Genomic DNA, 16,154 nt, shown 5'->3' with positions numbered 1-16,154 from the left:
GAATTTTACGTAAAATTTTGTTCGCGTTGGGTGTGCGTCCACATATGCTTTCGTTTATAACTCAGGAACGGAAGCGTTGATTGAGATGCGGTTTTTTGGAGATGGTTAAGCACAGTCTGAGGTTTCGTATAGCAAAAAATGAGAAAACATAGACGATCCTTGGCTGAGCAACTTGAATGGCGTTTGTATGGTGACATTAAGGTCTAATTTCAATGAAAACTTAAAGGAATAAGGTACTGAAGGTGATAAGGTTGCTTTGAAAAACATCTTGAGGCCTTGGTTTTAACCTTCCACTGAATCTATCATAAATAAGTTTTACATTTCGTTAGGAAAACATCGATTGTATTTACTAAAAGATATACAAAATTTGATACGGTCCTCATCTATAGTAATTGTTTTCCTGCGTTGATATAGATAACCTTTTGTGAGGGTTATTAAGGAAAATTCGAGTTTATTTTTAAATTTAAAATCTTGCTTTAAATAACAAACTTTTATATTTTTCTTTATTATCAGCTATTTATATTTAGGAATCTTTCATCTTTTTTTATAACAGCTATTGTATTAGTTATTTTGTTGTTGCCGCTGTTATCTTCGTAACCATTGTGATTTTTTAATTCATAAGACAGACTGTCAACGTTGTAACACAAAATTAGCTGGGCATGTAAGCCTTCGAAAATTTGCGCTATACTTGGCTTCAAGTTAAAGAATATTATCTTGTGTTGGCGACTTTTGAAATCATCGACAATCGATGAAATGACTTTAGCGGCCGTATAATCGGAGCCGTAAATGTAAGTGCAATCGATGACTACCGGTAAAGATGATTGACAACCAGATTTTAAAATTAAATTCCGTACAAATTCAGCTGAGGGAAAAATTAAGCAACGATCTGGTGTAATTTTTAAAAATTTCAATTCATCCACACTCTGCTGGGATTAAATAAGCAAACAACATTTTTAAGTGTCAAAATTCTCTCTTCGATTTCATACTTTACCATAGTTTCCAGCATTATTTTCGGTCTGGCTGCATGATATAAAATGAATAATAAATTCACACCTATAGCCACTAATATTCCAATTTCCAAAGGCATAACTAAACAGGCCATAAAAGCCAAGAAACTTAATAACAAATCGGAACCTAAGGGATAAAAAAGAAGAAAATTCAATTTAATAGACATATATAGGAAAATGTATTCACCTTTTTTTTTCAACTTACGTTTGCTGCGCCACATAGGCTTAATTACATGATATTGCACTTGGAAGATCACCGCAGAAATGATGATTGCGCCCAATACGCTTAAAGGTATATAATAAAAATATTTTGCTAAGTATACTAAAGCTAACATAACCACTAGCCCTATATAAAGATTGGCAAGAGGAGTTCTTACACCGCTGGCATTATTTACAGCAGAACGAGCCAAACCACTATTCGCGCGGTAGCCCTGGAAAAGAGAATTGGCTACATTAGCCATCCCTATGGCCAACAATTCTTGAGTAGCATCAATCGGTTTTCCCTTAGCTGAAAATTGAAAGTAAATGATAAAGAAATAAAAAATTTTCATCGTTCGCACTGTAATCTTACCAAAAGCTTTACACGCCGAAATATTTTCCAACATGGCTATCATTGGCACTATTATCAGACCATAACCTAAATTTTCAATCATTTCGAAAAAAGTTTCTCCTTTTATTTCTGGGACGCCGTAAGTTTCATTAGCTGGACGGGGTGCTATTGAAAACGGTGGCAAAGCTATTGAAGGCAAACCTTCAGGTACGTTGCCGGTTAATTTGAAATAGTGTTTTCCTTGTGACTCCAAATACATTGTGACAGCAGTGCAGACTATTACCAACATCGCATTACGCATTACACCCATAAACCATAGAATTTTGTTAACACATTTATGTTTCCAATTTTGTTCATCTTGTGCTTTGGGCCCAATTTTCAATTTCCCCAATGTCCTCATGCCAAGCAACATGACTACGCAACATATTCCCAATATCGCATCATTTACGCGTATATTCTTAATATCATTCAACATGCTAATCCATCGCTGCAGAAAAGACGATCCTTCACTTTGAACTCCTAATATGTTTTTAATTTGTGACGTAGATACTATCATAGCCACAGCACTGGTAAAGCCAGCACTTACAGGCCCCGAAACGAAATCCACCAAAAAACCAAGACGGAAAATAGACATAAATATTTCTATGAATCCTGTGAGAAACGTTAATAAGACCGCTCTCTATAAAAGTTATTAATCAGTTTCTTATATCAATTTTGACCCCAATACGCCAGTGCTCCACTAACCTCCCATTTACCCTTAGCCACTTGATAAGTTAATAATGAAGCCACTGCCGTTGAACCAACGGTACTGTCTTTGCAAGTGCCGAGAAGAACGTAAACGAAACAACCCATAAATGAACCGTAGAGACCAAACTGTAAATGAATAAAATTTAGAAAAGTTTTGACAAATCATCCATATTAGAGTTAATTCGTACAAAAGTCGGAAGAATAGCGAGAAATTTTCTGAAAATGGACATTTTTGCGCCGTCGACTTCCAATGCGTATTGAATGTTCACACTTTTGCATTAATGTTCACAGTGTGCATATATATATGTAAAATAACCAGTTAACTATGAATTGAGGTTGCAATGAAACGACTTGATAAAGTAATGAAAATGTTTTAAAATATACACAGTCATAATGATGAAAATTTATGAAGCATACATATATCCGTTATGCACAACTAACTGGTTCAGGGAGTTTAGCTCCAAAAGTCCAACAACACAGATCTTTATCCTTTGATTTTCGAAAAGGTATTGCTTTTATCTTTTCTCCCACACACACACACACACACACACACACACACAAAGACAAAATTTGATCATTTTTAGATGAAAGATTAGAATATTTGTTCAATATCTTGCTACCTGTGTAGGGAGTCCAGCAACATTCGAATATGCTAAACCTTGAGGTATTACTGTAAGTCCAACAGTTATGCCTGCTATTAAATCGCCAATAGCATCGCGGCGGCTGTATTTCGGGAGCCATTGGAATATCGGTAAACGTTTGTAAAGCGTTTTTTTCCGAAAAATCTTACGCATATAATTACGACAATAATTTTCGCTTTTCTCGTTAACTATAATTTGTTGACGATTTCGACACTTATTAGTACGATGATCGGTTATTAAAATAAGTTCGGTAGAGCCAGCAAATTGGCCCGCGTCGATAGACGTATTAACCTGATGGCTTTTATGAATCGAAAATTCATTTTCGATAAAAGACATAATTAATAATTAAAATCAAGCACTTTTCCTAAACATTATACTAGAGCTGATAATAAACGTCTGCTTAATTGAGCCACGTTCTGCTAACTGCTGAGATCTTATAAATGTTGGAGAATTTTAGGTAATTTTGTTTCGAAAATTCATAACGAAAATGCGCTAAATGACGATGATGCGGAAAACATCTATCTCATTAACCCTTATGTTGTGTGTTATAATAAATTTTTATTGCATTTGTATGATGATCCCGCACTGATAACATCAATCATTTTTATCTACAAATATGAGTTGTTATCATATAGAGTTTACAGTTTCATGCGATGGCGTTGAGAACTAATTAATTATTAATTTTTCATTTTCTATTGCATTCCAGATCTTGTAAAGACGCTGCCAACTTGTATAACTGTCTTCAGAATGCTGTTAGTTAGCCATTTAGATTTATTTGGTTATTGCCTATAAGGTTATTGCCTCGAAAATGCTCGAGTCACATTTTACATTCCACTATGCAATAGATGCACCAATTCAGAATATCTTTGCTCGACCTGTTATTTTTTGGATCACTTTAATAGTAGTTCTTCATAAACAAGATGAGATTGTTAGATGAATTTATATCGCTTCACAGCATATCGACAAAGCATATCGTAGATTGATTTCACATCGAATCTGTATTTGTATCCAAGGTGGGTTGAAATGCGCCTCTCCCTCATATCCGTATAAGTTTTGTATCTTTTCCTTGACTTTGTGAAGATAGTTTTATTATCGGTATTGCATTATTTGCTTGTCATTAACAAATAGTTTGCATGCGTTTTAAACTTGCATTGCCTAAGACTTTTCATTTCATTTAATTACTTTATTGAAAAGTAAATATTCGAGTGATTCTAAATAATAAAAGGCGAACGTAGCTTCGTTCACTTTTGAATAGAAATTCAGATACTACTTTTCATTTAAGATAAATATTAAGATTAGGAGAAAGTCGCAAATTCTTTCATTATTCTATTGTTATTACCATAAGATGCATCGGGACGGGGAAAAAAAACCATAGATTATTTACAAGTGTAGATGTTTTCATTAAAAAGAAAAACTGATCTTTCTTTATTCATTTTAACTCTACACATGACGGCGGGCAGCCTTACACGCCCTGATCACAAAGAGAAAATATGTCAGAAGTAGTGTCCTCCCTCCTTGCCCTAAAAAACCGACACTAGAGGCCTTTTATTGGGCATCGGATTGGAAAAAAGGAAATTATTCAAGACATTATTAAAATCACTCTATACAACATTCATATTGTATGTGTATTAGCCGAGGCATAAAGTAAGAAATAATATAAAAATTTCTGCATTAATCAGCAAGTGTTACGCGAGATTCGCAACTTTAAACGAAAACTTGCAGGCCATCTGATGATGAAAGTAAAGAAGAGAAAATTGAAAACGCTAACGAATCAATTTGAAAGTCAGATATGTCCAATTAATAATTCATTGCAAATTCATTCATTCGGCATACATGCGAATACGTAAAAGGCTCCATTGTTTTCGTCTATTCTTTGACCGATTTGCCTAGTGATTAGAAACCGAAACGTTTGACTAAGTAAAACTTGAGCCTACAAAAAAAAAAAGGAAAAAGGAACGAGGGCAGGCTTCAGCTTTATTAGGGATACACCTATACTATACTATGTATAATTTGAGACCATTTTCAATTTGGTTTTGTATATCATTTTTTATTAATTTTTTTTTTTATTTTTTTTTTTTATTTATACATTTTTGTTTATAATTTAATTTGTAAGCATAGCGCGCAATCGTTTTATTTTGTTTATAATATAATATATATAAAATTTCTTTTCATATGCAAAAATTTAATGTTGCTTGTGTTTTGGTGAAAATTGTACAATTTTATGTGAACTCAATAGAAAAAGGATAAATAATTTTTCATTTATAAAAATTATACTTGAAAAATAAGATATACTTGAAAAATAAGATCTGGTAAAATTATATAAAATAAAATAAACAATAAAAAAATATATAAATTTTTAAAAAAATTATACAAATAAAATCTCGACTTAAAAATTTTGCAAATTTCATATGTATTACGCATATATATGCATATATATATATATATTTATATAAATATGATTTTATATAATGGTACGTGAATAATATATTATTTGTATATTTTTTCTAATATAAAAAAAAAGAAAGCCTGCAGTATTTATTTTTGTTTATATAAAGCATTCTCATGAACAAATTTGAAAATTGAATTTCAAGTGAATAAATATATTAATTTTCAGTTTTCATTTTATAAATGTCTTTTCAAAATTTTAATAACGGCAAACAAACTTTAATTTTCTTCTCTTGCAGAAAACATGTTAAATAGTAATTGTAGCGGTAGTAGAGTGTGGTACGAAACAAATTAATTTTATCAATTATTGAACATTGATAAACAGTTTTTATTTAACGTTTTCCTAGCAACAACATATACAACATAATCATATATATATATTTGCATTTCGGATAAAATTTCTTGGCCCTACTCTGTTTGGTTCTGGTTTTTTTTTCTCAAAATTTCAACAATAATTTTAAAATTTGCATAAATAATTTTTGAAAAATTCGTTAAATTTCAACCAAAAAAAAAAAAAAAAAACGCTATTTTTTCTCTCTTTCTAATGGCCGCATAAAATAATTTGTTTAGCTATGTATCAAAGTTACTAAAATATTTAAGCTAAAAAGACGGCAGAAACAGCAACAATTTGATTAAGACCCAATGCACGGACAGAGCGCTCTCTTCTCATTAAAGATTATACTCGTTGATCATGAAATGAAAAGAAATCTTTATTGCCAGGCGCCAATCGTATAATTTCGCGAAAAATGTCCCATGCGTCGTTGACGTCCACCTGTGAATATATTTTATAGTCTTTTATCAACAATTATTATTGCGTTGTTTTTGTACAATTCATACAGAATATACAACAATGGAAGGATATTGACATTATATAACTTATTAAGGTATAATTATTCATCTTATTAAAAGTAACCCTAAAGAACATACACCTAAAGATACATGAATGTATTAATTTCTACATAGCATTGCATTTACATTCTTACTCGGAACTAGTCGACGCTGTAGAGACAATAAAAAATTGATAAATTGTCTGAGATTAATTTCGAGTTGTTTTGTCGTTGTTGACCATGATAAATCGCGACAACACTAACTTCTCTTAGGTTTCTATTTAACTCATTTACATCAATTGACGGAATAAACCGCCAACATAGACAAAAACTAGTTGAAGTAAAATAATTATTTTTTTATAGCTTATGCCCTTGCGAGATCTCATTAAATTTTGAAAAGATTTAAGCACGACAGTTAGCGTGTAATTCTGTTTTATACGTTATTGATTTGGGAACTTTATAAAATATATATACTCTTAATTAACATTACATTTTGAAATGATTTAAGCATGTCCGTCAGTCCGTGTGTCACTCTGCCTTATGTCTGTTGCAAATATTCTCTTGGTCGGCGAAAACATTGTGAGTTCTTGTCTCTAGGTTGATATGAAAAGTGGGCCAAATTGGCCAGCGGACAAGCCCCGTAACACCATAACGTAAGACGATAAGACTACCTCCTCGGTTTTCAGAAGCAAAAAAGGGGGAAAAAAATTTACATTTTGTAATATAAACTGCGGGGTGTAAAAAATTCGGTCATAATCGAAAATAATTTTCTTACTTAACACTGGAACTACGTACGTCTTGCATATACCTACTCTTACCCAAAGGGATCATTTTGATCCCGTATAATTGCTGACATGTCACGGTGGAAAAGGTGAAACTGAAATTTGGCACTAACATAATTTGCTCGATTAAGAATCCAATGGTAAAAAAAATGATTGCGACTTGCCTACATACACGCCCATCATAAATGAAAAATTACCATCACCTTGAAAAAGAACGAAATTTTTTTTTTTCGTATTTTCGTCTAACATTCGTAACGTTCGTCAAATACGTGTGCGGATCTGATCAAAAAATGGTTCCAAGGGGTTTGCTGATGACAAGCACACACGCACAATTAACGATAAAATATTAATTCCAATTTACTTCCAATTTATCTGCAATTGGTTGAAAAAGATGCTGAGGTTAAATATAATAAACGGGGAATAAATTGAATTTAAAATTTTATCGCAAATGACGGTAATCCTGATGAACGTATGGATCACAAGTTTTCACGGTGTCTATAAAGATATAAAAAAGATGTCGGTCTTTTTCCGAGATTCTTACAGTTTCTTCCATAATGAATTCACGCATGTAAACAGAGATCACGCCCAATTTTCAATCTTACATTCGCAATCGATCAAAGAATGCTTATATCAAATTTCAAATTCCTATCGCCGTTTTTAAGACCGTTGGCATGTCGATAAAAATATTGGATCAAAATAATCCCTTTTGTTACATACAGCTATGTATGTTATCGGAACATCTTGAAAACTAGACGACATAGGAAAAAAAAATGATTATCGCTATTTAAAGATTCTTTCGTAGAAGAAGAAGAAGAATTTTGGTATATTATATATGCTTTATAACCAATTCTACAATGAAATGATTTCTTGACTTCTCATGCGCGCACAACAGAGACAATCAACATTAAATACTTATATGGATGAAAAAACGTATACATGTAAAAAACATATATGAATACTTGATGAACCTAAGATAAGACATTTGTAAATTATTTTCTAACTTAAAAATTGCATATCTATATATAATAATTCTATGATATATACGTACATATTTCATTAAAAAAATCACTTTAGAGGGACTTTATTTTGTGTTTCGTTTAAAGCTCACCGCATGTGAGAGCGCACACGATTGACGGATACATCTCCTCACTTCTATTCACATATTCCTGGGGTAAGCCGACGTAAATTTTGTTTCCTTTTGTATTTCGGTGTATATGGTTATTGTTGTTGGTGTTGTTATTTGTTCTTTTGTTGTTGTTGTTGTTGTTGTTGTTGTATTGATTGAGAGCAATAGTCGAAATGAGTGTATAATTGATTAGTAGAAAAAGATTTTATTGCTTGTTATTATTATTATTATTATTATTGTGTTGTAGAAAAAATATTGTAATAATTATTTATTTGTTTGTCGTAAAGAGAAAAGTTGCTGTGATTGATCTCATTTTCTCATTTATTCTCTTATATTCATTCTTGGTTGTTTGGTTGATTTTGGATGCTTTAAATATTGTTGTTTTCTTTGTTTTCTTTGTTTTTTTTTTTGTTTTACGAAATTTGAACACAATTTAATTTATTTACGTTGATTGAGGCGTTGCACACGTACTGGAAATAGACAAGAGAAGACGGAACAAAACAAAGGAAAGAGAAAAGAACAAAAACAAAAAAACATAGATTAGTTTTTAGTATTGAATGTAAATAATGAAGGAAATAATGGCGAAGGAAGAACGCACAATTCACACAACAAACAAACATTAGTTAGATCGTAATAGTAACACAACAGCAAATTAAAGGATTTAATGACAATGGCTTTCGGAAAACTGGTATGGTAATCTGGAAATAATGTTAAAGATTACAAGACCGACGTTAGGCTTTAGTAGTAGAGAGGTTTGCAAAAAAAAAAAAAAAAATAACAAGAAAAACTCAACAGCTTTAACAATTTTTTTTTGTTTTTTCTACATTAACAAAATGGAAGGGGGGCAGGGGGCGGGGGGCGCGCGCAGCATGACACATCAGTTGAAATTATGTTTCATTAAATAAAAACAAACTGTTACGGTCATCCAGCAAACTTTTAATAAGATCTGTAAATTGAAAAATATCAACTATATGTTTGCGGTACAAAAGTAATTAAAAATAAATTATTAAAATCTATTTAATGACACAATCCAGAACACAATTATAAAGTGCATATGTTCAAAATACTTGGGGGTTTTTTTTTTCTTTTTTTTTTTTGTTAAACTTGATATTTTTTTCGTAATTATAAAATATGTTTATATGTAAATCATTGTTGTTGTTGCGATTATTGTTAGTATAGTTATGTACTTGAAAAATTTGCTAAAAATCCGGATAATGACGCATAAGCATCAATGGCGAGAAACCAGTTTTAATAGTTATTAAGGCGACGAGAATGATAAGGAAATAGAAATTGCGGTCAAAAATTTCCGGCACTGGCGTAAAAATGGAAATAGCGTCTTTAACAAAAAATTCGTATATTATTTCCAAGGCAATGGAAAATGTCTTTTGGCTTGGAAAACGTTACGGTGAAAAAAATTGATCTGTGGTTTTTTAACTTTAAACGTAACTGGACTGACAACGATGATGCTAAACGCGCGTACGCTCCTAAGCCATTTTTTTTTTTTTTGCAATAGAAAGCATTAAAGAAAAAGCCCTGAAAGCCCTGGAAAATTCGTAAACGGAAGTTCCTAAAAACCATGTGATGAAAGGAAAAATACCTCCTACTTGATTTTAAAATAACACGGTTCACCAATAAAAAAAAACCGCTAGAAACGGATCTTCTCTTTATTGTAAATTTGGCAGTGTCATATGTAAACTGCCACAATATACCATTGGAGGAATACAGTGATCGGGTAATCGGCCGGTTTATGCCCACACATGGCTTAGTGACTACTACTTCGGGGAATACCCGATTTTTTTATATATTTTTTTTTATCATTTCTCTTTAAAATCAAAGGCGACAGTTGCGCTAGCCATATATTTCGGTGATAGCATTTTGGGTCCAGTCCGTAACAAACATATGCACGCAAGTAGGGATGAATCATTGCGAAATTGAATTTCACTATACAGTTTTTGAACTTGGTCATCGTTTTACATCTTCGATGTTATATATGTCTCAGTATTATTGAACGTTAAAATTTCATTGATTATTTATGAGAGTCTTGTTTACTTTCCTACCGAATAATAATGGGTTTTGAAGGAGATCAAGTTTTTGATTATAAGTCATTCTTCGGGCAATGCAAAACCAAAACTTCCTATATGGCAAGTGACGCTGCCAACAAACAAACGTCAGTTGATATGAAAATGAAACTAAGGAATTTTGAGATAAAACAGTTGAAATACTCAATTGTTAAAGTCAATAACGGTATGGATAAAATCAGTTTCTAAACAGAAATAAAACAAATCATACTTGTAAACATATATTCATATAAATAGCTTATCATTTTTAGATAACGTTCTACGTGAAACCTTTTCATTATGTTATAAATAGAATATTATCGCGAAAGAAATTAATGTTTTGCTCCCGTAGTGCAATCAAAAAAAAAAAAAAAAAAATAAATTTTTTTTTTATGAGTCGAGCAGAACGAAGAAAATTTTGGACATAATTGCCCAGTCACTGGGCGCTGAGTTAACCTAAAGCATTTGTAAGAAAATGATTTCTTTGATCTGATCAATAGGTTTTCTGGTTATTTTTGAAGCATTACTGTGACCGAAAAATGAAGTGAGCTTTTCCTTTAAAATTCCTGAGTGAAATTACGAAATTTTTTTTGTGTATTGTCTTTGATATCCATGTAGAAGTGCTTGCTAATAATATCGTCAGCTACTGTAGAGTTAGTCTTCGTAAAAGGAGCAAAATGAATTTTCGATTTGTATTATGTCCGTGAAGCAAGTTATAAATAAAAAGCCCCATTACCGAAGATGAGACTAGCATGTACGCATACGACCCGGCAACAACCCATCAATCGCTCGCAGACTACCAGGACGTTATGAAAAGCATCATTATCGAAGGTGGGACTACGATCTGGCATCAACCGATTAATCGCCTGAATTTCGTACAAAAAGTGAGCCAAGACCGACAAAAAAACCGTATCAAGGTCTCACGAAAATCAAGGTTATGAGGTGTTGTGCTGCGATGAACTTCCTCTGCAGGGCGAAACTGTTAATAAGGAATATAATTTGAATTTTATGAAGGCGATGACCATGACTGCACTTTATTTTTTGATCACAGTACCAAGTTAGTTAATCTTGCAAAACTGCGTAACTCTAAGAATAAAATTGAATGTAAAATATCGATCATTTATGAGAACAAAAGAAAGAAAGAAAAAAAGTATTTGGATTGTATTACGGGCCTATTTAATATAAGAATTTTAGTATAACTATGGTTGTTATTCTTTCAGGTTCTCTCGTAAATAATAAATGAAGAAAACAATAATAATAAGTATGAGTAAAATATTAATGATTAAAATAATGTCAAATAAGCGACATGCACGAGAACGAGCGAACGAACGATCTGTGCGAAATAAAAGAAAAGAAAGAAAAAATAAAGCAATAATAATAGAAAAAAAGGCCTCATGCAAAATCAATATAACATATATAATAAATAGAATAGAATGATATATATAAGTGCCACGAAAACTCTTTTGAGAAATTTTGCGAATATTTCTCACAAGACTTCGTCAAACTGCAGACGCAGCAATTGCGATATAAGTATCAGATGTGAAATTAGGCAGGGGGGAGGGAGATACAACAACAGCAGTAGGAAAAGTTTTGTTTAGTATGAAAATTTTGTAGAGACGAGCGCGAGCGGGTGAGCGAGCCCTCATAAAAAAAACTTGTATGTAATATGTATGTACCTTTTTTGTTTTTCTTTATAATTAATATTAAATATTATTTGCTTGTTAAATTTATTTCTTTAAAAAAATATTTTTTTCAATTGTTTTTTTTTTTATCTACAATTTTCGTATATATAATTTTTTTTTTTTTTTTTTTAGTTTTATTCGGTCCGTTTTTTAGTTTTTTTTTTTTTAACTTTCTATTAATTGTGTGTGAGATTCTTTTGATTTCCAGGAAAAGTATGATGAGTTCTTTCCTTGAGCTTGCTATAATGTTCTCGTTCTATCGTTAATGATCAACTTTAAAAAGTTTTATTGTAAATTTTACATAATTTATATTTAATTACGTTTTCTTTTTTTTTTTGTTCTTTTCTTTTTCTCGCGCAGATTTAATTTTATTTTTAATTTATACACAATTTATTTTTGTAATCGATTATCGTTAATTTTGACTTTTTTTTCCGTTGTTGTTGTAATTAAACGTGAAATATTTCTCATTTGTTGGTTTTTTTATTGATTTATTTTTGTTATATTAGTTGTTTTCTTTTTCTTTTTGTTTTTTACTGAACTCTTGTAGGATTTCTGTGCAGATTATTGAAAAATCTGAACTGTAGACGTAATTCAAGATCTTTTCTTACTGTAAACAAAAAAAAAAAAAAAAAACAAAAAAAAAAAACAAAAACAAAAAAAAAATGATAACAATAGAAAAAAGAAAGTAAAGAGAAAACACATAAATTAAATTAAAGGAAACGATGTGAAAAGGATAAATTGAATGATAATTAAACATACGAAATAATAATAATAACAAGGTGGGCAAAACGAAATAACGAATATTAAAAAAACAAGACATCAACAGATATTTGGAGGTGTTTGGGAGCGATGATTCACAAAATTGTATATGAAAACCCATACGTCGATAGGCTGATATAGAGAGAGTGTGTGAGCGACAAAGAGAGAAAGAGAGAAAGAAAGAAAGAAAGAGAGAGAGAGAGAGAGAGAGAGAGAGAGAGAGAGACAGAGAGAAACTGGAGTGGACAACAAGTAGGCAGAAAGTATAAGCAAAGATTTATCTCTAATTCATTATAAAGCATCACTGCTGTTACGATTAGCTATTATTTTTCAGAGGCCGCCATGCTTATCACTTTCTTTGTCTTGTTTTTTGATAATAGATGGTCTCGGATAAACCCAACTATATGTAACTATTATCGGCTTTAGCTTGATAAGCTAAGTCGCATTAGCAGCCGTCAGAAAATACAATTAGAACGCAACAAGTGTTGTAGGCTTTATAAGCAAGTAGACAATCTTTGATGTAATACAAAAATGTTAAAAAGGGAACCTTTTTATCCCGTGAAAATAAACAAAACTGTTCAAATTTAGAGAAAGAGCTTTTCAAGATACTTTTCTCCAACTATAAGCTAGAGAGCCCCATTATATTATATTACAAATTTGTCGTAAACTACTTTTGAAAATGAAGTTAAGGGAGGGTGGTAGACCAATGAAAAAATCGATTTTTTTCTTGGTCTAACAAGTGCTATTTGACTCTTCTAGAATATATAGAAAGAAATTCCTTACCCGCAAAATGTTTTTCTCTTGAAAATGTCTTGGACATAGCGACAGACATTGTCCAATTTTAATGATAATATAATTGAAATTTTAAAAATCATTATAGATTTCGACGAATATCGGTAACCAATCATACAATTTGTGCAGTCGAAGTCAACACTAATCAAATGCAGAGAGCTGAGCGGTCTTTGATAGATATTGCAAAAACAGGCATATTGAAGCATAAAATCTTCGAGAAAAGCGAAAGAGTATTTGAACTTGGAATGGCAGTTTTATGATCGTGGAATAGCAGTTAATAAAAAAAATGTTGTTCCGAAACACAGTTTTTGAAATCGTCAAGCAGCATAACTGAAGTGATTACCATTTTTGCGTAGCAATTTTTCGTAAAGTTGCTTCAACTATTTATTATTGGTAAAAAAAAAAATCGCTTTTTTTGCTTGAAAATTTCACATCTTGAGTCAAACATGCGCCAATTACATATAAAAATTGTTTTTTTCTTCTATGAGTTTTACTATATATATATAAGAAGGTAGATTACACATTTTTTTTTGATTTTAAATTCAGTTTTGGATCAGTTATGCTGCGTGCCGCAGATCTCCTTGAGCTAAAGACAATGACTGCAGAGAATGACTACGGTGTGGTGTTTTTTTTAAATTTTCCAAAAAAAAAACAACCTATTTTACTAGTACTTTTAGGGTATACTTAATAAACTCCTCAAATATTAGAAATATAATTCTCTTCCTTTTCCTTCTATTCAAAAAAAAATTTTCCAAAGATGTTCCTTTTTTTTAGGTTGTTTGTAGTGTCCTACCGCCTTAAGATCAACAAAACAACAATTGCATACAACTGTTTTTGATTAGTTACACACTACACAACAACTTAAATAAGAAATGTTAAGGTAAGATTTTGATAGAGTTGTTGACGGCGGTCGAGAGAGAGTTTTGCAAAAAAAGTCATTTAATAAAAGACGCGTCTATTTGGTGTTAAGAGCAGATCCTCGGAAACTACTACATCTTTAGGAACAGTTTTGTTTATCATACCAGTAAAGATCGATTCAGAAAAGAATATTAGTTATATTTTGAAGGGACAACAACAAAGGGTACCTGGTCGCACAAAGAAGGTCGACGAGATTGATGGCGCATTCAATGCTTTAGTTATAATGGGCTTCAGAAATTAGTTTCTCTTTCTGAAGTGATTATGATTTGAAATAAGAACAAGTAACACAAGTAATAGAACAACAAACACATAACGTTTGAAGACAATAATAGGATTGGTAGAATGCTTTTAGGCTGGTGTTGATGGTTTTTTTTTTTTTTTTTTTTTTTTTTTTTTTTTTTTTCAGAAGTATCAAGACGAAGTCTTCTCTGTGTGCGCGCGTGTGTGCGTGTGTTTGTGTGTATGGTTGAATAGAATATTACTAAAAAAGTTTGTTTAAAGCCACTGTCTTTGGCCATTGGTGTCACTTGCATCGAATGCTGCGTGTATATGTGTATATAGTATAGTACATGAAGAGCGAAAGGGGATATAATTGTAAACAACAACAGGGTGGTCCTCATAGGCACAGGCTTTTCTCTGGCGGTTGTTTTATTAACACAATACACACTCACACTCACATATGGGCTTTGTAGCTAATCAAATCTTCATTATAAGCTGGTAGATCATTGCTTAAGTCAAACGAGGTCGTAGACGATGATGACGTTAACGATGTTAAAGACTCGGCCAACTGAGCGTTGTTATATAAACTTAGTTCAAAATTGTTACCACCACCACGTATAATCATGTTATCAGGATCAACTTCGACTTCATAATCGTCAGGCGGCAGTGGTGATGGTGATGGTGAAGGTGATGGCGTGAGCGTACCACGTATAACCATGTTATCTGGATCCTCTTCCACTTCGTAGGCTACACGTGGTATAGGCGAGGGAGTCGGTGACGGTGTTATGGGTAAAGTCGACGAAAGGGTCTCATAATCCATACCAATATTACCCGGCGGCAGTATTAGCTTCGGTAAATTCGGTTTAATTTTATCAACACGCACAACTAAGATGTTTGTTGTATTATAGTTGTTATTATGTGTAGAGAGATAGATATAAACGATGAAGAATTGTTTGATTTACAGGTGTGTTTTTTATACAAATGTTGATTTTTCAAATAGTTTTATACAAAATTGTACAATTATAAAAACATATTAATAAAAACAATATTTATAAAATTAAGAAATAAGGAACAATTACAAGGGATTCGATTAAGAGTCAAACTAAAGGGGACGATAACTATACAGAAAAATGAAGAACAGAAAAAATTCAAGAACACATCAACAATTATGAAAATGTGATGATGATATGAAAAAAACAAAGCCTTAAAAATGGGAAGAAAAATTAGAATAGAAGTAAAACACAATAGTTATGTGTAAAGCATATTATGTCATGTCTGTGCTGTGTGTGAAGTTAGTTGAGATGTATGACTCTTGAGTGACTCCTGAAGCACTTTGCGTTGCTTCTAAATTGTAACTAAAGTGAATATGAAATTTAAATAATTATAAGATACGTTATGTTATTACTACAAGCTATCTCTATATAACCTAACACGACTCCTACTAAAGCACTTTCCCTACAAAATTTCAGAAAAAACGTGAACTAATTCTGTTAACATAACGTGGCTATCCTCCTCAAAATGAGTAACGAGTAACATTTCGTAATTTTAATATTGAGAAAAAATCTGGCAGAGGACCAAAAAACTGCACTAAATTTCGAGTCA

The 16,154-nt window shown here is 31.8% G+C and overlaps 2 protein-coding genes across 13 annotated transcripts in view; both read right to left on the bottom strand.

Annotated features, from left to right (window-relative positions):
* Positions 1-315: 315 nt before the first annotated feature.
* On the bottom strand, positions 316-3,366 carry LOC119634534 (sodium-independent sulfate anion transporter). Its single transcript, XM_038028758.1, has 7 exons — positions 2,925-3,366; positions 2,302-2,430; positions 1,579-2,236; positions 1,213-1,515; positions 992-1,134; positions 527-926; positions 316-419 (listed from the first exon to the last, which is right to left on the bottom strand). Exons 1-7 carry the CDS (start codon positions 3,279-3,281, stop codon positions 316-318), a joined length of 2,094 nt encoding a protein of 697 aa, XP_037884686.1. The 5' UTR covers positions 3,282-3,366.
* Positions 3,367-5,913: 2,547 nt separating this feature from the next.
* The window catches only part of LOC119634706 (tropomodulin), an 85,452-nt gene continuing 75,211 nt past the window's right edge, over positions 5,914-16,154 (bottom strand). For 4 of the 12 annotated variants that reach the window (XM_038029021.1, XM_038029026.1, XM_038029027.1 and 1 more), the window contains exons 6-8: positions 15,011-15,437; positions 8,048-8,595; positions 6,132-6,162 (exon numbers count right to left, since the gene is read on the bottom strand). In XM_038029021.1, coding sequence (XP_037884949.1) covers positions 8,568-8,595; positions 15,011-15,437 — 455 coding nt within the window. In that variant the 3' untranslated portion in view covers positions 6,132-6,162; positions 8,048-8,567. Of the gene's footprint in view, positions 6,183-8,047; positions 8,596-12,384; positions 12,472-15,004; positions 15,438-16,154 lie in introns of those variants that run through there. The other 8 variants (XM_038029032.1, XM_038029033.1, XM_038029022.1 and 5 more) reach the window with 7 other exon arrangements.

This window comes from Glossina fuscipes, unplaced genomic scaffold (assembly GCF_014805625.2).
Source record: "Glossina fuscipes isolate IAEA_lab_2018 unplaced genomic scaffold, Yale_Gfus_2 3, whole genome shotgun sequence".
NCBI lineage: Eukaryota > Metazoa > Arthropoda > Insecta > Diptera > Glossinidae > Glossina > Glossina fuscipes.
This window is presented reverse-complemented; position numbering and strand designations above follow the sequence as displayed.